The sequence below is a fragment of the Vespula pensylvanica genome, chromosome 12, assembly GCF_014466175.1.
Source record: "Vespula pensylvanica isolate Volc-1 chromosome 12, ASM1446617v1, whole genome shotgun sequence".
NCBI lineage: Eukaryota > Metazoa > Arthropoda > Insecta > Hymenoptera > Vespidae > Vespula > Vespula pensylvanica.
In genome coordinates this window covers 1,759,723-1,780,614 of record NC_057696.1, presented here as the reverse complement: position 1 = coordinate 1,780,614, position 20,892 = coordinate 1,759,723, and the positions used below count along the sequence as shown (strand labels likewise).

The following is a 20,892-nucleotide window of genomic DNA, read 5'->3' as shown; positions in this document are numbered from 1 at the left end:
AAACAATAAAAAATCGATTACGTTAACTATAAGATATTTATTAACTATATTTATGATCGACGTAACAAAAAAATAATAAAGAATTGTAACGATTTATTCTCACGAAACACAAAACATTTCGTCTTTAATTATATGATATTATGTGCTGTTGAGATAATTGTTCTGAAGCATTCGAACGAGGCACGTATAATTGAATGAAACGTGAGAGATTATGCTTGTTGGAGATCTATCGAAGCGTATTACCTTTTGTTAGATTAAATACGATCTGGTGTCGGTGTAATCAGATGAAGAACAATTATAATTAAAATCTACAAGAAAGCAGAATATAATGATTTATTTGTTTTCTTTTTAACAGATTCGAATCGAGTTCAGATATGTCTGGTTCAACTTTTAGCAGTCAGAGGTGAGCAAATTCTTTCAATTAATATCTTTTTATTTATTATAAATTATAAGAGTATACTTATAATAATCATTTCCTACGTTACATAATTATTTAACAACATTTCTATATACATAGATTATTTTATATAATAATCGTTTATTTCAAGAATAATTCGTTCTATCGAAAAGTTCTGTTCAGTTATATTTATAAATAAAAATAAACAATAATTTATTTATTGTTTATTAAATTATTTAATTCGATATAGAATAGTTAATTATAGTGTAAAATTAAAAATAATAAAAGGTGAAAGTTAAAGTATATGATTTTATCACGGTATATAATAAATAAATTTAATAATAGAGTGGACTAAAAGTTTCTAGGTGATTTGAAAAATCAATTACTATTTGTCGAGATTATTAAGGCTAATTTCTTTTTTCGTTTGGATCGTGAAACTACGTGCTATAGGATTTGGTTGAATAAAAAATTAATCTAAAATGTCTCGTAAAAGAGTAATTGATTTTCCAAATCATTTAAAAACTTCTGGTCCATTTATTTTCTATTATATTTGATATTCCGATAAAAAAATTTCTTTTTATTTATTTATTATTTTTTGATCGATACGCGTCAGTTAGAATAAACCAGGAAAATGGAATAGCACGAACGAACTACGCACGAAAGACTGCCATCTTTTTTGTTTCAGGCATCATTTTATTTTACCCGTTCTTTTTTAAATCGATCGAAAATGGTACGATCAAACGTAGTTAACGTAGAACGTAAAAAGAGATAGAGCGTTATGAAAGTCTAAAGGCGTGTATTTAAACTAGTAACAGAGATATATAAAATGACCTATCGGAATATTTTCACATATGGTGTATTTTCTGTACCAACGATAAGCTTCGTTAATCTAAACCGAGTGATTTCTTTTTGATACACAGATGGTGCGAGAAAATAACAAAAAAATATCATTTATAATATTTGTCAAATACACACGCACACGTATACGTACATTATATGTATATACAATTTTTATAGAAAAATATATAACTGTTATTTATATCTATACAAATTTATATAATTATGTGTGTGTGTGTGTGTGTGTGTGTGTGTGTGTGTGTGTGTGTGTGTGTGTGTGTGTGTGTGTGTCTACAGATATCAGATTAATGAAGTATAATATTTTCATGATATTAAATATATACATATATTTATATTTAAATTGAATTTATTTATAAATATTATATATGTAGACGAAATTATATCTTATTCTATAATAATTTCTCTCTCTATCTATCTATCTATCTATCTATCTATCTATCTATCTATCTCTTTTTATTTTTGAGTTGCATAAAATTCTGAAGAATTTAATGAAATAAGAGAAAAATAAAAAAAGGAATGTAAGAAAAATGTGATGAGAGTGTCAATATTCTGGTATCGTTGATTTTAATTCAAAAGCAGTAGAGTTATATTGTCAAAGTAATGCGTTAGTCCGTACCGTTAGGAAGTTCGTTGAGAGTTTAATTAAACCTCGTTGGTAAGCCACGATTTCGTAAAGGTTGTCTCTTTCTCACTATATTTAGCTTATCCCATTTTACATTTAGGATAAATCGTGTCTTATAGAAAATTTTTCGTATTATATATAACGATTATCATAAATAGAGATTAAATTTCGATTTTTCTGAAAAACAAAAAAAAAGGGAAGAAGAAAAAAGAAAATAAAATACAAATGTATGTGTGTGTGTGTGTGTGTGTGTGTACGTGTTTAATTTCTCTTATCGTTATCAGCAAGCCAACTGTGTTTTTTTTGGAAAAGTATCGATAATTACATTTTAATCTCGTATGTTTCAAACGAAGCGTAGGTGGAACGTAAAATTATATTATCTCTATCTATCCCTCTCTCTCTCTCTCTCTCTCTCTCTCTCTCTCTCTCTCTCTTTATTTTTTGCGATGATAACGTAATCAGAAATCATACGTAGTATCATCACATTGCTCTTTTCGTGGTATCTTAAAAATGAAGATGAATTCGATGGAACGAATTAGTAAAAAAAAAAAAGTCGGTCAAAATCTTTTATAGAAAATAAATCATTAAAGTTGTTTGATTGGTCAACGTATCGTCGCATAACGAATAATCTGATCCGAAAGTTCGTAGAAATGGATAAACTAACAAAAACGAAATTTTTAATATTTTAGTATGATTGAATTGAAAAGAAAAATTTAAGATTTTAATCCCTCTAATGATGAATAATAATCTACTTGACATCGGAAGATCGTTTATATCGTTGAAAGGATTAAGAAGGATCCTTAAAAAAAGAGAGAGAAAGAGAAAATCTCTCTCTTTCTCTTTCTTTCTTTTTCTACCACTCTCTGTCTCTTTTATTCTTTCAAAACGCTTCGTTAAAAAGCTTTGACTGTTAAAATCGAAAGAAATAAAAAAAAGAAAAAAAAAAAAAATAGGAAAATCCCTCGGAAAATCTCGCAAGTAGAACAAACATGTTCTAATTGCGATATCTTTTTTTTTTTTTTTTTTTTTTTTTTTTTTTTTTTTTTTTTTTTTATAAAATGAAACGAACTAACATAAATTTAGGATGCACGATAATGCATAAAAAGAAAGTTTTATTAAATGCTTCATAGCGCTTAAATTGAAATAATCAAATTACTATTATCATCGTACCCTTCTTATTTTCTTTTTTTTTATTTTATTTTCTTCCTTAGGGTTTACAAGAAATCCTCACCGAACAGCAAATTAACTCTCTACCTTGCCAGTAGAGATCTTATCGTTAGCGATGCGAAAATAGACAAGTTACAAGGTGTTCTATTGGTTGACCCAGAATATCTTCAACAAAAAAGGGTAAGTAATTTGAATTTTTATTTTACAAATTGATCATTGACGAATATATTGATATATATCTATATATAACTTTTTTTATTTTGATTAAGAAATGATAAAGAAATGATATAGAATAAAATTTGTTATTCTATATAATTTTCTATTGATGTATTCGTATTGAATATGGTATTGAAAGAAGTTAATTAATTTACTTAAGCTTTATGCCTAAATTTGATATAATTTTGAAAGAAAATATTCAGTAAATTATTCCGTATACGTGTATGTGTATGCATATAGATATAGATATATATATATAGATATATACAATATATTAGCACACGTAATACGTTTGAAGAAATAATGAAATTGGAACGAATCATCTCTTTAAAATGAGAAAACAAGCCATTCGTATAGCAATTTTCGTGAGAATTTCCTTTCTCTAATAGGACATCGGTCTACCAAAGTTAATTAAACTTCTCGTTTGAGTCTTGTCAATTATTTATTTGGTTGTTCAGATAATTCAGGAAATAGAAATATCTGTAAGAGAATGTCTACGACTGTGTGTGTGTATGTGTATGTGTATGTATATAAAAGAAAAAGGGAGAAAGAGATAGAATCCATGTGTGTGTTTGCTTCATTTATGATAAATGATGTCCCTTTGAAGTCATCCGCGTCAGGCGCGAGAACGTTCAAAGTTAGGTTTGCAAATGGGAAAATTTGAATTCTATGTTGGAGTAAAAGGTGACCCATACTACTGACAACACTCCTCGATCATTAATTATTCCTACGAAATGAAATGTTCTCACTATTTTTGTCGAATAACACTGTGTGAAACTTAGGTTAAACTTTTATACTACTAAGTTATAAAGTCGCATACAAATATATATATATATATATATATATATATATATATATATCTTATTTTATTTTTTGTTAGAACAGAAAATTAATTGCTTTTACCTAAGAAGGTTAAATTAATTTGAAACTTAAAATATAACTGTACACTGTAATATATATATATATATATATTTTTTTTTTATCGCAAAGAGAGAAAAAAAAAGAATTGAATTATAGATATAATTAGTAAATTAATTATTATTACTTATGAATCTAAAAGTTAATCTTTGCTAAGTAGAATTATATTTGTTACAGTATAAAAAAAGTAATAGTAGTTTGATTGTATAATATTTTCTTTTCGTATACTTAAAAGAAAAAGAAAAGTTTATTACGATTATAAAATATTTATTAACTATGAATTATATACTTACAATTAGTGTACGGTATAAAAAATTATACACTTCGAAACTTATAATAAACTTAAAACTTGAAAAATATTTACTATAGTATATTATGTAATATTTTGTTGTTACATAGAGAATTAAAACATTCGATTATAGATGATTAAAATTATTTTTTCAGGTATACGGTCAAATAACACTGACTTTTCGTTATGGTAGAGAGGATGAGGAAGTAATGGGCCTAAAATTTTGCAATGAGGCGATTATGTGTGTCTCCCAACTTTATCCACCATATTCGGGACCTGATCATCACGAGGTTGTAACACCTTTACAGGTAAATAATCCATTTATTTAATTCCATAATAATATTAACAATAATTTCCTATTTAATATAATAACTAATCATAGCTATATATATAATACATATATATATATAGATATTTAATTGAATCTATCGAAATGAATTTTTTGTTCATTAAAATCAAACGTGTACGTGACAAAGAATCGACGTTATTTGTATAATTTAAATATCCGCATTTTTTTTTTTTTTTTTTAATATACCTACTCGTAAACCTTGAAAGGAAAATTAAAGTTGATTAATTCAGTATCGTGAGAAAGAAGAAAAAAATTGTAAAAAAAAAAAAAAAGAAAGAATATCGAGATAATAATTTTTTATATCGACGATTAAATCGTTTTTGTAAATACTCGAAGAATCAGTTTTACGAATTATAAAAATCCTCGAGGATTTTCTTACTATTGGGAAACGGATGAAATTTATCACCCTGAGCACATAGCCACTATAAATTGTTCTTCGTAGTATCAGGACTATCAAGCGAGTCACGTTTCCCCTGTTGCGAATGATAGCTATAGATCTAATCGACGCTTAGGGAGAGTGTAAAATCGATCAGAATTTCAAACAAGAGACTTATTTTCTTTATGTATATATATACTACATACGTACACCTGTGTATATGTATATATATATATATATATATATATAGTACTTCGTTGTATATTATTATAAAAAAGATTATTAGAAATTTCATTTTTTCAAGAAAATTGAGACTAATAAAAACTTCTCGAGTTTTAAATGAATTTAATAATAATAAAAAAAAAAAAAAAAATAAAAAAATAAAAAAAGAAAATAAAAAAAGAAAAGATGTTAGTAATTACCGAAATCACAAAAAATCAATTTTTATCATATACATATATAAATATTTTATTAACGATCTAATAAATAATAATGTCTCTTGTGATAGGATTAACAATTACTTAAGTGATTGAGAGATGCAATCGACGATGAAAAAAAAAAAAAAAGAAAGAAAGAAGAAGAAAAGAAAAAGAAAAGTAGAACGAACCATTTTTATTATTAAAATTATAAAAATTCTCAATGTCACTGTGTAGATACATACATATAAAAACTTCATTATTCGTATCATAAATAATATGTGTATATTTTATAAATGACTCGCCATATAAAATACTATCAAGTCATCGTAAATTCATACACGCGTTTCACGCATATATAAACATACATACATACATACATACATATATATATGAGCTTTAGAAACAACATATTCGAAATGAAGGAGGTCAGACAAGAAACAACGATTGTCGGGTTTGGAATGACGTAGCTCGATTCGACCCCGTACAGAATCTGACCCTGGCCCGTATTACTCTTCAGTATCCCCTATAGAAAACCATTCTCCTCTCTTCCTCTCTTTACCTGTAATAACTAGTAACATAGTAGAACAACTCACATACACCTGAATCCTTGAACTCACGAAGGTAAGGCAAGGCCAATAGAAAACTCCGCAGGTTCTCTCTCTTTCTCTCTCTCTTTGCGTTTAGAGAAAATGAAACATCCTTTCTCCCTCTATTTCTCTCTTTATCTCTCTCTTTTTGCGTCAGAAGAAGACGAGCAAGGGAAGACACGTGTTTTCTAGCGACATAAACCTAAAAAGACCTTGGCTCGAAGATCGTTTCAGTTACTATGTCGAAGAGGAAACGTTCGTAAAATTTCAAAACCATAACTAAGAATTTAACCATCCAATGCATCCAATCATATCTTCCTTTTCCATTAAGTAAAAAGTCTATAGTATTATGCGATCCTGGCTAGTTAACTTTTATACTTGCATAAGAAAGAGAGAGACTTACCTTTTTTTATTTTTTGATCGAGAAAAGAATATAGAACTTTATCAAGGACGTAGCTTTCAAGAAAGTAATGATAAATTTTTATATTCTCTCATTTCCTTGTTTATATCCGTATTCCTTTCCACGTTTTCAAAGTTTTTACTATCTTGAATGATAATATACGAGATTATATCTCGGGTGAAAAGAATTAAAGTTGTTATTTCTATTATAAATATCAAATCAGAGAAAGTAATGTACTATTTAAAAAAAAAAAAAATTCTATTTTATATAGAATAAATTATATCGGTGAGTGTTTCAATAAATTTAATACGTCGCGTATTTTATGTATCTTTTTTTTTTCTTTCTTCTTCTTCTTTTTTTTTAATATATGCAATGTCTTGTCTATTTTAGAACGGAAAGAAATATTTCGAAAATGATACACGAAGGACGTTTGCAGATTGATTCATTGAAGATTTGGAAATAATTTTCTTCTTTTTATTTCTTTTTTTTTCGAAAAAAAAAAAAAAAAAAAAAAAATTCTTGTATATAGTTTTAGTTTTCGAAGATCGCACGAACAGATCTTTTCGATAGAATACATTGAATTTCTATGAAACTATCGTAACTCGAAGAAAGAAGAGAAATGAATCGATGGAAAATTTGAAGAACCGAGAGAACGCATAGAGTTTCGATCGGTGTGCATAGAAATAATATTAGAAACTTGGAAATTTCTCAAGGTAGATACTTTCTCATGGGTATTCTCCTTGGACTGATAAAATCATCCTCGTTTAACCGCATGCAAATGAAATATGTAAAGTTCTTTACTATATCGTAGTGAATAGTACATACGTAGTTATTTTCAAAGAAACGAGAAGGACAAGTGGAATTTTACTTTTCTATTCTTTTCTTTTTCTTTCTTTCTCTCTCTCTCTTTTTCTTTCTTACGTGTTCTTACGTATAAAAAAAAAAAAAAAAAAAGGGAAAATGTATTTGCAATAACATCAATAACGATAAAAACGACTACACAGAGTTTATCTTCGATTATTTTTACTTTCCTTCGAGACGAAAAGTTGATGTGCCTTGGAAGAAAAAACTTTTTTCTTTTTTTCTTTTCTTCCTTCTTTTCCTTCTTTTCCCTCGTTTAGATAGTCCTTTTTATCACATATATCTTATCGTCGTCAACTTCGTACCCTTCATACCCAAAACTTTCAAGAAATATGAGAGAATTTTCTTCGGAAAATATTCGACGTTCGAATATTTCTAATCGATATTGTGTTTTATCTATGAATAATATTGAATTGGTTATTGATTAATACTTTTTTTTTTAAATATAAAAATTCACATATTTATTGTCCAATCCAATATGTATGTATGCATGTCTATGTATATATATAAAATATAAATCTTGATATCAACTCTTTGAATGCCGAGGAATCTCATCGTGCAGGTCTCATATTCATAACAATAAACAAAGGGAAAATAAAATTTCTTTGTTTTAATACTCAATAATAATTCCATGCACTGGCATAGTCATATCGTCGAATAAATCAAAATACTCCAAAAACAATTTCATTGATTCCGACGCAAAATTATTTCTCGCGTCATTGCAAAAATGCATAAAAATTGTTGAAATTTTTCGCACGTACAAACATACAAACATGTATACATATATGGAAATAAAAAAATCTCTGATTCAACTCAAAGATTCAATTATTGGCCAATTCGATGTATCTGTAATATAATCAATTTCTTTCAAAGAGGAAGAAAAGAAAAGAAAAGGAAAGACAACATAAATAAAAGAAAATAAGAAATTCTTTTTCTCTATATTAAACACAGTTTCCATCGACAAATTCTTCTCTTTCGTACAATCCCATTTTGTCCTGAGAAAAACCTATCTCATTTCGAGGATGATACTACATAATACAATGATGGAATCTCGAGAGAGGAGAAAAGAGAGAGGGTGAGAGAAAGAGAGAAAAAGTCCGTTTAAAGTGTCTTATCAAATATCAGATCTCAATAAGATCTCGAAAAACGTCGGAAGAAACGATTCAGAAAGAAAATAAAGTTTTGTGAATCTCAAAAGAAAGAAAACGAGGGAAGAAGGAAGAGAGAGAGAGAGAGAGACTCGATTTTCAAATTAGTCTACTTTCTCTTTCGAAAAGGATTCAAGAGTGTTACGGAAATAAAATAGAGAAGTTGTCAGAGAGAAATCACTGCTGAACTCTCACTCTTACTCTCTCTCTCTCTCTCTCTTTCTCTCTCTCTCTCTCTCTCTCTCTCTCTCTCTCTCTCTGTTTCTCCCTATCTCTATCTCTTTCGATCTCTCTCTTTCGCTCGCAGAAATATGATTTAAAATTAACTTCACTCGAATCACTTCCCGTTTCCTGCATTTTCGAATCCCACGAGTTTCCACTCTCCTACCTAGGAAATAATCCATAAACTACTCTCGCGTTGATTGGTTTACGTCATAAATCGAAAAGCAAAAAATGAAAAAAAAAACAGAAAAAAGGGGAAAGGGGAGGGAAAGAAAAGGGAGAAAAAGATAAACACCGCGCGTCTATTCGAAAGCTTCGATTATAAATCATTTATTCGAAATATAATTGCATCTGAAGTTGTCGGTGAAACGAACGTGATAGCGAAGGTTTCCTCCTTCTCTTTAACAATTAAATCTCATTTGAGCTTGTACATTCACGTACCCTTCTCAATTCTCTTCGAAGATGATGAATAATGAAGGGACGAATGAGAGGGTAAATGAAACGCAGAGAGAGAGAGAGAGAGAGAGAGAAAGAGAGAGAGAGAGAGAGAAGAAAAACAAGAAGGGAAGGAATAAATAAATATATTAGTATGTGGTTACAAGAGGGAAAAGTTTGAAAAAAAAAAGAGATGAAAATAAAAGTAAAAAGTAAAAGAAGAAGAAAAGAGGAAACATTGGTATAAGAAAAATACACGTTTATTATGCAACGTTTAATTATCTTAATTTTTTTGGTTTACATAAGAAAAAATCCCCCTCAAAAAAAAAAAAAAAAAAAAGAAACAACAAAAAAATAATAGTATTCTTCAATATATTCATTGTATTCAGTATAATATTCAGAAAGAGAGAAGGAGAAAAAAAAATAATAATAATGATAAAATGTTGTTCGTTTTATTCTCAGAGAAAATATCTCATCAACCTCTCCTACATATTCCCGTCACAATTTCGTTGACGATCGTGAGGGGTTGAAACGTTTTAGTATTATTTATTACGCTGTAGGAAACTCGGGTTTTCGTTTTTCGACATAGAGAGGGAGGAAAAAACGGAGTATTTATAAAAGGATAAAAAAAAGGAGGAGTGGGAAGGGCGATTATTAACGAGATCGACAAGATCGTGGAAATCGTCAAAGGAAAGGGACACGTCAAAGGAATTCATGAAAAAAAAAAGAAGAAAAAAAAGGAAAAAAAGAAGAAAAAGGGAAAATCGTTTTTTTACTGGATAAACCCTTCGAAGAGAACGTCATATCTTAATTCGAAAAAAAGAAAAGAAAAAAAATATATAAGTTCGCTTTTTTACAAGGTCATCGATTTATTCGATGATTATATATAATCGATCATCGATTATCATTTATTATTCTTAACAATCGAAAGAGAATCCTTTCGTTTCGTTCGAGATAACGATACAACTTTTCGGTTTTAATATCTCGCGTGAATCACCACGAGAGAGATCACACGAGAGATGTGAATTACGCTTTCGTGAATCACGATTCGTTTGAATTTATAAAAGTCAAATTCGTCTTTGTGTAACGTAAACATCATCACGATTCACACAGTCACGGCAATCGATCATATCTGATTTTGATTTTTAGTCAATCGTGAAATAGAATGTCTTTATTATGCAGCTTATATTAAAATTGAAAACGATAATTATACTCTTCGTCGTGAATTAAACATAGCATGGGAATAGGTTCGCGTTTTTCGTTAATAGTAAGCGTGAAAAAGGGAAAACTATAGCTAGTACGAGACAATGTGATTCACGGTGCATTTGTTCGTACGTTAGAATGTATTCTCTACGATGGAAATTCTGATATTTTGTTATTAATTTTGACGTAGCCAAAACCCGTCAAATACCGGGAAACAATTTGCGGCGTTTAATTGTATCACATAGAGAAACGGAAGAAAATTCGATGGTCATTTCAGTCGAAATAATCGATTTATCGTAACTCGCGATAGTAGATATATTATTATTATTATTATTATATAATATATATATATATAATATAAAAAGATCGACGAATTTTTTATTAAAACAGAACAAAATTTAATTTATTTGGAATCGATTACTTTGAATCGATATTAATACAAAATTCTAATAACGAATTTGATTGTATATCTAAAAAAAGAATTTAATATGATACTAGGCCATTACAATTATTCAACTGATCTATCATAATCCGACACGTAATTGGACAATTAATTAATAATATCAATTCGATAATAATCAACACACGCTAATCAAATATTTTAACATAACATTTGATAGATCTTTTAAAGAACGCAATTCATTGTTGGTTCGTTTTACATTATTTTTCAAAAAATCTATTAACGATGCACTTGCGTACACGCGAACTTTAATATATGTAAAATTATTATAAGTAAATAAAGAAAATAGAAAAAAAAATAGAAAAAAGGAAAAGGATAAAACAAGGAAAATATATTTATAAGGACCAAAAGAAAAGAAAAGAAAAAAAAGAAGATAAAAGATGAAACAGACGAACAAATAATATTCATAGTTCCAATAATTACAAACGGGTCAATCACGATCAAAAAACTCGTTATGATTCGGCATTCTTGGCATGTTTCATCAATCATTTTCCACCTCTGCTATCTTCCTCTTCTCCTTCCTTCACCAATTTCTCCTATATATATCACCTTCAATGCAGAATTTTCCTTCGGAAATGACATAATGCAATGCGTTGCATTGCGATGCGATGCGATGCGATGCGAAATGATGCGACGCTACGCGACGCGATGCGATGTGATGTTTTTCGATAAGAGTGAAATTTCATACGGTTTTTATTTAAACTGAAAATGAATAAAAAGTAATATCAAATAATACAAAAATACAAAAATCAATAAATCATGTGTTGAAGTATTTAGTTGTTATAATAACAGATGGTAAAATGATTGAAAATTTAAAGAAGAAAAAAGGAGAAAGAAAACAAACTATTTGACAATAGTCAAACGATAATCTGCATTTATAACTTTTTGAATAATGCTTTTTAAGTTTCTATTTTCTATGAATTATAGATGTACAAGGAGATAACTGATAAGATTCATAGAATATTAGCGAAGGATTAATATCTGTTTGGCTTCTCGGATTATGATCGTTAATTATACAATATGCTTTCAAGATATAATATATAGAGAGCGAATTAAAATTAAACGGTGCTTAGTAAAATAAGGATAATGAAAATCGAACGTGCTATAGATATTTCATTAAATATTCTAAAAAAATAAAGAAAAGAAAAGAAAAGAAAAGAAAAGAAAAAGAAAAGAATGATAGAGAATGAAGATAGGAATCAACGTGAACGAATAAAAATTCTCGAAATACTCGGAGAACATTTTTCGCGACATATAAATTTTATTATTACGAATTATTTAACATAATATGATTTAATAAAAGAAAAAGAATATGTATAAACGTAATAAAGATAAATATTAAAATAATACCTTCATATAATTTTTATATCAGTTATATACATATTCTTTTATTACTATTAATTATTCTCTCTCTTTATTAATTACTATTGATAGAACGATAAAGATTAAGATAAAGATATGAATTTCTTATTATATTTATTACTAGTTATCATTTTCATATATTACTAGAAAACATTATTCGAATTAAGGTAAAGATAAAAATGAAGATGATTTTAATTATGAAAATGATTTTATATCACAAATATATATAATAAGGAATAATATAAATATAGGAATGATACTTCGTTATTCTATTTCTTACTTCTAATCATTTTCATATGGATATTACTAACATATGATAAAAATTAAGATAAAGAATAAACAATAGAATAATTTTAACAGACTTTTTGTATCAGTCATACTCATTTTCATATATAGTTATTTTATTTATTTTTTAGATGAGATTATAAGAAGACTATGTGTCCCTTTAAACTCACTTGAGAATGCCCATGTTTACGAATCATTCTCATATAATATAAATATATATATATATATATTTATGTATTATCATATAGAGAGTATCACAGTAAATTATAATTAAACAAACGAAAGAGTAATAATCAACCAGTGAGTAATCAACCGCATGCATATATCGAAATGCAAATCCAATAAACTCGGTCAAAATGTAATCCAGGTATAAATCATCAAATCTTTTGACGTTTTTAATTTCCTGTATATCGGATTTATAATTGAATCGAAAATAATAGGAAGATTATTATTTCACAGATTGGAACAAAGAGTTTTCTAGGCTTGTAGTTTTCACAGGTTTAAATTTTGTTTTCCTTTTAAAGAAAAAGAAAAAGAAATGAGCATAAAATTTTTCGAAAAAGAGTAATTATTATTTTTTAAAATTAGTTAGAAAATTTTTATGAACCCTATATATATATATATATATATATATATATATATGCCACGTAAATATGTATATATGTATATTCTGTATATGCACGCATATACAAGCAAAAGAAAAAGTAGAATCATTCTCTACGAATTTAATCAAAGTAATACATTTATACGAATACTTTCAGGATGCTCTGGTAAAGAGATTGGGATCGAATGCTTACGCATTCACCATGGAAATTACACCCTTAGCACCGCCATCCGTGCAATTGGTACCTGCTAAGGAATATACTGGCGCACCCATCGGAACGAGTTACGACGTTAGAGCTTACGTGGGTGAGTGAAAAATTGTTTTTTTATGTCAAGTAGGAATGAGTAAACAAAAACAAAGAAAAGAAAATTTTCGAAGGCATTCTTTCCTCTTTAATCTTTTTTTCTTCGTTCTTTTAATACGTCACAATCGATTTGATTTCAAAATAATTTTTTTAATCTTTCGAATCGTTAATTTTATGTTTTATACTTTCACTATTTGAACGTATCATATTCATGAGGTTTAATTAATGGAAAAATATGAAATATACGAAATGCGTGCATGTAGTTGTGTGGAGAAAATTACAAGTTATTAATATGTAATATTGTTTAATGCACAACTTGACATATATGCAATAATAATGAAAATTTTCCATTTGTATATTTTACTTTAACATTTATTGTAGTAGAAATACTTAAAAAAAAAGAAAGAAAAAGAAATATATATATATATATACACACAAAGATGATTAATAATTATAACAGAAAATTGTCTTTTTTTGTTAATAAACATTTCTACAAAAAATTAATCACGCATTAGAAAGTTCACGTTTTATTATTTGTATTCTTCGTTTTTATCTATATTGTACTTTTTATGCGTATGTACGTGATCAGCTGATCGACCCGACGATAAGTTGCATCAAAAATCAACCGTTAGAATGGGCATTAGAGTGATTCAACGAACGACGAAACCACCCTTACCATGTCTTACGATGTATAGTGTACCTACATCAACGATGATACCATCAAGGATTCAAATTAACAAACCGAGATTCTCGTTCGCTACCAATGAAATCCTCGAGGACGAGGGTAAGCCATTATGTCGTTTTGATCGAATTAAAAATTTTAGGATGAAAAATAGAAAAGAAAGAAATAAGAATGGACAATCTTTTCGACAAAAGAAAATAATTTCTTTGCCTTATAGAAAATATAGGACCACAAGCAGCCATCGAAAAACCATTTATATTGAGCGATGGACGTGTCGGTTTAGAAGCAAGATTAGATCGAGCTATTTATGCCCATGGGGATTCTATAACTGTCCACGTCAATGTTAACAATAATAGTAGCAAATCCGTCAGACGAATTAAGGTAAGGATATTGAAAGAAAAAAAAAAAAAAAAAATCACATTTATTTTTTCAGCAAGATTTTAATCTTATATTTCGGCTCTATCGATCCGTTCTTTCGATTTTATTTATTCTAATCCGCAATAGTTCTTTTGTTTCTTTTTTTTTGTTTTAAATAGAACAACCTATAATATTAAAAAGAGAATGTCTATGCGCAATTTTTAAAGTTGTGCACCGATTAAAACGAAAGTTGCAATATTTCAGTCTTTCTCTCTTTCTCTTTTTACAGTATCCATTCTTTTATCGAATAATTTTAAACCGTTACAAAGATATCCATTCTCTCGGATTTAAATTTGTATATAGATATCTACATAACAGGAGTTAATTTAACAAAAAAGACTAATTGATAACTACGTCGAGATATAAAAATCCATAATTTATAATGCAACAAAACTTTCTATGTATGCCCGTCCTTTCTCTTTCTCTCTCTCTCTCTCTCTCTCTCTCTCTCTCTCTCTCTCTCTCTCTCTCCCTCTCTGTCTCCAATTTCAATCGACCGAGCTTTACAACACTGAGCTTTACAAACACTGAGACTGTCGTTCCAATGGAATTAAATGACATGCAATAATATCTCTGTCGTGATCGTTCATCCGTAAAACGAGAAAAAACGAGAAAAGTATGATGAATTTTATGGAAGTGTCTCTCTCTCTCTCTCTTTCATTATTTTTTTTTTCTTTTTTTCTTCGATAGAAATCCATGGAAAAATATAATAATAATATAAACTTATCACGAATATTTTTACATTTATATTTTTTATAATACATCGAATATGCCTTATCTTTTCGTTAACCAATCAGTCTGAAAAGAATATATAATTTTTTTTTCTTTTCTTTTGATAGATAAAAACAGGTGTAAAGAAATATATAGAGAAATATATAACAAGAACGTAAAGTATGAATATGAAAAGTAGATATAAAAGAAATATAACAATAACATGAAAGACAATAAAATTACGATTGTAATAAATAAAGTTACGATCGTGCAAAAAGTAAAAGAGGTACAATTATATTCGAGTAAGAAAATGTCCTTCGTTATCGTGCATATATATTACGGGTGAGCGAGCAAAAGAATATAAATTAGAATAATTAATGTTGGAGAGAAGCATTTATAATATTATATTAATAAAGTGCAACGTGTAATGTATTAAATGGTAGATATCGTACGTGAATACATATATCTCGTTTTCTTATTGGACTTAAAAAATATTATACATATATGCCATAAGTAAAGAACATCGATGTAAAATATTACATTAACGTAATTACATTGTTTTGAATCAGGATAAATTTTACCAAGGATAAATTTATATTTATTTGATCAATATTTTTGTTAATTAACATCAAGTGTATTATGAAATTAAATGATCAATATATGTCGAATATTTTGATCAGTATAAATAATTAAATGTCAGGGTTGTGTAACATATTACCCATTAATATTTTATTATAAATAACAACTATTTATTTAAAATGATGACCCAATTAATAATAACCTTTTTAACTTATACTCTTTTGCTGGGCCATCAGAGATATAAATTTGAAGGATACATTAAAAACGATGTGACAAATTGTATTTTCTTAATGTGTCTCATTTATATAATAGCTATTAAATTATGCTAAAGAACATTTAATTGAATCTAATTTCCTTGAAATTAGACGACAAAGCACGATTAATTACATCTAACCAACGTAGAAATTTGCATGATTTGAATTAAATGAGTGTCGGTACAACCTGTTTTCCTCAAATAAATACATTAAGATTCATTTTATCATCATGTTTTCTTATATCTCTACTTCTTTTCTCTCTAGAAATCAGAAACTATGATAAAGTAAAACAAAACAAAGCAAAATAAAATAAAATAAAATAAAATAAAATAAAATAAAATAAAACTGTCTTGCTTAGAAAAATTTTTGATTTAAAAAAAACATAGACATATAAAAATAAACTGTTACATTCTAATAACATCAATCAGCAGTAATATTTATGTTCGTTTTTTTCTTTTTCTGTTTTTTTTTTTTTTTTTTATATGTCCTTAATACAAAAATTATAAACATTTTTCTTAATAAATCACGATCTTTTATAAAACCTGTTATACGTATCGTATTTTTTTTTTTCTTCTTTTTTCTTAGCACTTTAAAATTCAAAAAAAAAAAAAAAAAAAAAGAAAATATATTAAACGCGATCTCCGAAAAAAATTCTATGATATCCTTAAAGCGATATTCTAGATGAAATTGCAAAAAAAAAAATTAATAATTACAATCAATTATAATAAATAGAAATATACACACACGTGGGCTTATAGTTTCAAGATAAGCAGTATATTCTCAGTGACGAAAGTTTATCAATTATAACCCGAACAAGGAAATATGCGACATACTTATTATCTAAGGAAACACTTTTATACCAACCACATCCACCACCCCTATTTCAAAGTTCTTCCGTTATTTCGGCCAAGAGTTATAGCAGAGATTAAACGTGATATTTTTTGCGACCCTATATATCTATATTTTTTCCCCCATTCTTTTTACACGTCCCTTACGACTGATACTATCGTTGACCTTTACTACTACAGTGAAAAAAAGAGAGGAAAAATGCAAAAAAAAAAAAGCATATCACCTGTTCATCCCTTTTGTCTCAGTTTGAATGTTTTCCAACGTAGGATATATGAGAGAAAAAGAGAGAGAGAGAGAGAGAGAGAGAGAGAGAGAGAGAGAGAGAGAGAGAGAGAGAGAGAGAGAGAGAGAGAGAGAGAGAGAGAGAGAGAGAGAGAGAGAGAGAGAGAGAGAAAATCAAATCGAAATAACAGACAATAAACAAAAGGCAAATACACACGTATATATATATGTACGTATATATACACGAACGTCTATAAAATCGAGCAAGTCGATTACGTCCTTTCCCTGTTCGTCAAGGACAGTAGTCATTGTTTGAAAAGGAAAACGTATCGACATTGACCACCGTGACTATAAAACGTGTTTGGTTCTCGTTTGTTGTTGTTGTTATTGCTGTTGTTTTTGTTCTTGTCATTGTTGTCATTGTCATACAAGTAGTAGCTACTCTTGTTACTCTAACTACACTACCGTCTGTAACAGGATCAAACTTAAACGACATTCGTCCTTCGATAAATAAATCAATTTGTAAAGAGACGTTGTGAAAGCCCAGCTAGATATATTAGTAGTGATTGTAATCCTCTTATATTATTTCTCTTACGTAAAGCTTTATGTGTACATTGATCTATTCGGTATATAACGTATAATATATAATGTATTGTTTACCATAGGAAAATCCACATTTCTAAGGGGTATTTAGAGAGAAAGAGAGAGAGAGAGAGAGAGAGAGAGAGAGAGAGAGAGAGAGAGAGAGAGAGAGAGAGAGAGAGAGAGAGAGAGAGAGAGAGATAAGGAAAGAGAGAGTATATAAAATCGATAAAACGAGAGAATATAATTCACTCAATTAATTCTCAGCTAGACAAAGAGATATATTATACATATACATATTATTATATATACATATATATACATTTATATACACACATATATATATAGTAAAATTTTCATATCATGAGGAAATTTCATAACATTATGCTTATTGTTATTCATAAAAGCCACTAGAGAGAATATGACGTTAATGCTGATATATCGGTAAATGGTTGGTTAAATTTTATCTATTTCTATAATGTCAAAACATAAGCTAGTATAATTATTGTATAACGCGCGTTGTGTAAATTTGTATTTACCGAGAATATCCGTTCGAATTCACTGAGCAACACGTTTCATTATTGTATGCGATGTAAATTAATGTTTGAATCTATTATTTGGATGGATTTGCTCGGAGAGAGAGCTTTCTATCGATCGAAAGGAACTTTATTCGCTTGCTCGCTCTATCTATTTCTATATGTCTCTCTCTTTCTCTCTTTCTTTCTGTCTATGTGTTCAGGTTTTCGTCGTTCAACACGTCGACGTTTGTATGTTCAGTAATGGTAAATTTAAAAACGTGGTAGCACTTGTATCTTCTCAAGAGGGTTGCCCTATAAGGCCAGGGTCTAGTTTGAAAAAATGTTACACTTTGAAACCCATCAAAGGATCCAGTAAAAATTGGATTGCTTTGGAAGATAGTTATACCAAAGCTGGTGCTACCTTAGCTTCTACAATCGTTTGTCCTGGAAATGGACCAGAAGATCGAAATGTTTTTGCTATTTACGTATCCTATTACGTGAAGGTAATTCTTGAAGATAAAGATTATATTTTCTTATCTGTGTATGTATGTAGGTTTATAGGTAAGAAGATAGAATAGGAAAATTAATGGGATATATTTGTAAACGTTTTCGTTAACGTTTTTACAGGTAAAACTGATAATCTCAACGATAGGCGGTGACGTTTCTTTAAAATTACCATTCACTTTAACTCATACTAATACCGATCCAGATCTTGTTGGGTTTCCATCGCCGGTTAGAGAAATTTCGAAACCTTTGCGAAAGATGGAGGATATAAACGAACATCCGGATAAGTATGATTGTAATCAAACGAAGAACAAGGAATCGAAATTGACGACTATTCAGGAAAAAGAAAAACAATCAAAAATCACCGACGTTGATCTTATAGAACATTATGACGAGGAGGACAGTACCTGAGAGCAGGTTAAATGTGACGAGAAGCTAAAAACGACAGATCTGAAATCTCGACAATCTAAAAAGAATAATAACGAAGCTAAAAATATAAACTTGAAGAATACAAATCAAAAAGCCTGTAAGTTAGGCTTCAGTATACAAAGAGCTTGGTGCTGTTTCAGAAGAGCTTCTTAGTGCGTCTTGCATTTGAAAGAACGTTTGAGATAATAGATGGAAATAAAAAAGTGGAGTGCGTGTTGATTACGAATCATATTGAAGATGATTCGAGAAAATAAATATTTTTTGAAGGTACAATTACACACTCCCAAAAAGGTTCCTTCATTTGTCGTGACTCTATCGACTGATTTTGAATTATCATTCTATAGTACAAGGAATCTGAAGCTATCTGTACTCTTAACTTTCTTATTGACGTTATATATGTATGTGTGTGTATGTATGTATGTGTATATATATATATATATATATATATATATATATATATAACATTATCAGTTTGATATATACAAAGCTGGCAATATTTGGAAAAACAAAAATATCTTACATTCAAATAGAGAAAGATTCATGGAAACAACAAAAAAATATGTCAATTGGTCCTACAAAATCACAGTTTTTAGGAAAATGAAATTCATAATGCAGAGAATAGTTATTCTATAATGATAAAATGATGAATATAAATACATATAAAAGTAAATATGAAATTATTGGTGGGACTTCGGAATGTTTAGTACATACATTCGTACTACTATGTAAATTTTTGGAACTAATTAAAAATATCAACTGCCAGTCTAAATACTTGGAATTAAAAGTTACTATGTTTTTTCAAGATACTATCATTGCAGAAAAAAGGGAATAATATAGACATTCCATCAAAGCTATTTATTAAGACAAAAAAAAGTTAAAAAGAAATTGAAAATTCCACAACTGTATTTTTCTTAAGCAGATGTATGTAGAAATTATTTTGTAGCCTTTTCATAAATACAATTTTCAAACGCGTCAGCACGTTTTATATGTGTATAAAAAATGTTATTGAAAAACATTAATCTTATAGCTTTAAAAAAATCTTTTATCGCACTTAATTGTCATAAATATAAATTCATAAATCTGTATAGAATATGTTTTTAATATTGTAAATAATATAATATAAGTGCTTATATAAAAATTAAAATATCACATATAATTATATCATAAAAATGTATAATTCGCTGTAACTTTGTTTTTATTTCATTCATGCAATAAATAAGAAATATACGTTAAGCAGGTATAGGTGAAATGAAACAACTTCAAATTGTAGTTGGTTCTATAATATATAAAATCCCCATAAACATTATTAAAATTGTTGTAGCATTTCATTCTTTCGTATGTGGTTCACATCTTATTCTGTTAAACGAACATACAATTATTAATATAGTTATAAACTACTTACCATGCCATTCTGCTTTAGTATAACCTCTAACGACTGGTTTGAAGGCATCGTTGGTTTTATCATGAATATTAAGTAACATATATTTAAACTTTCCACTTGCATCGATATCTACATCAGGAACTTTGTTAAGTAATTCGGACATTGTGGCAAACCACCGAGTATTAATAGAAGCTCCTAGAAAAAAAAAAGTAAGTTGTACAAGATTATCCGAATTGAACGTATTTTTTATATCAATTTATTTAGGATCACCAAACGTTATCA

General features: G+C 28.3%; 2 protein-coding genes across 4 annotated transcripts in view; one reads left to right on the top strand and one right to left on the bottom strand.

Moving 5' to 3' along the window:
• The window catches only part of LOC122633224 (phosrestin-2-like), a 44,010-nt gene extending 24,365 nt beyond the window's left edge, over nt 1-19,645 (top strand). For 2 of the 3 annotated variants that reach the window (XM_043820878.1, XM_043820877.1), the window contains 8 exons: nt 356-403; nt 3,089-3,224; nt 4,623-4,775; nt 13,336-13,483; nt 14,072-14,266; nt 14,382-14,545; nt 18,518-18,799; nt 18,924-19,645. In XM_043820878.1, the coding sequence (XP_043676813.1) occupies nt 356-403; nt 3,089-3,224; nt 4,623-4,775; nt 13,336-13,483; nt 14,072-14,266; nt 14,382-14,545; nt 18,518-18,799; nt 18,924-19,211 (1,414 nt within the window). In that variant the 3' untranslated portion in view covers nt 19,212-19,645. The remainder of the gene's footprint in view (nt 1-355; nt 404-3,088; nt 3,225-4,622; nt 4,776-13,335; nt 13,484-14,071; nt 14,267-14,381; nt 14,546-18,517; nt 18,800-18,923) is intronic. The other variant, XM_043820879.1, reaches the window with a different exon arrangement.
• LOC122633228 (14 kDa phosphohistidine phosphatase-like) overlaps nt 1-20,892 on the bottom strand; it is a 46,870-nt gene that overhangs the window by 25,784 nt on the left and 194 nt on the right. The window contains exon 2 of the mRNA XM_043820882.1: nt 20,632-20,805. Within this exon, the coding sequence (XP_043676817.1) occupies nt 20,632-20,805 (174 nt within the window). The remainder of the gene's footprint in view (nt 1-20,631; nt 20,806-20,892) is intronic.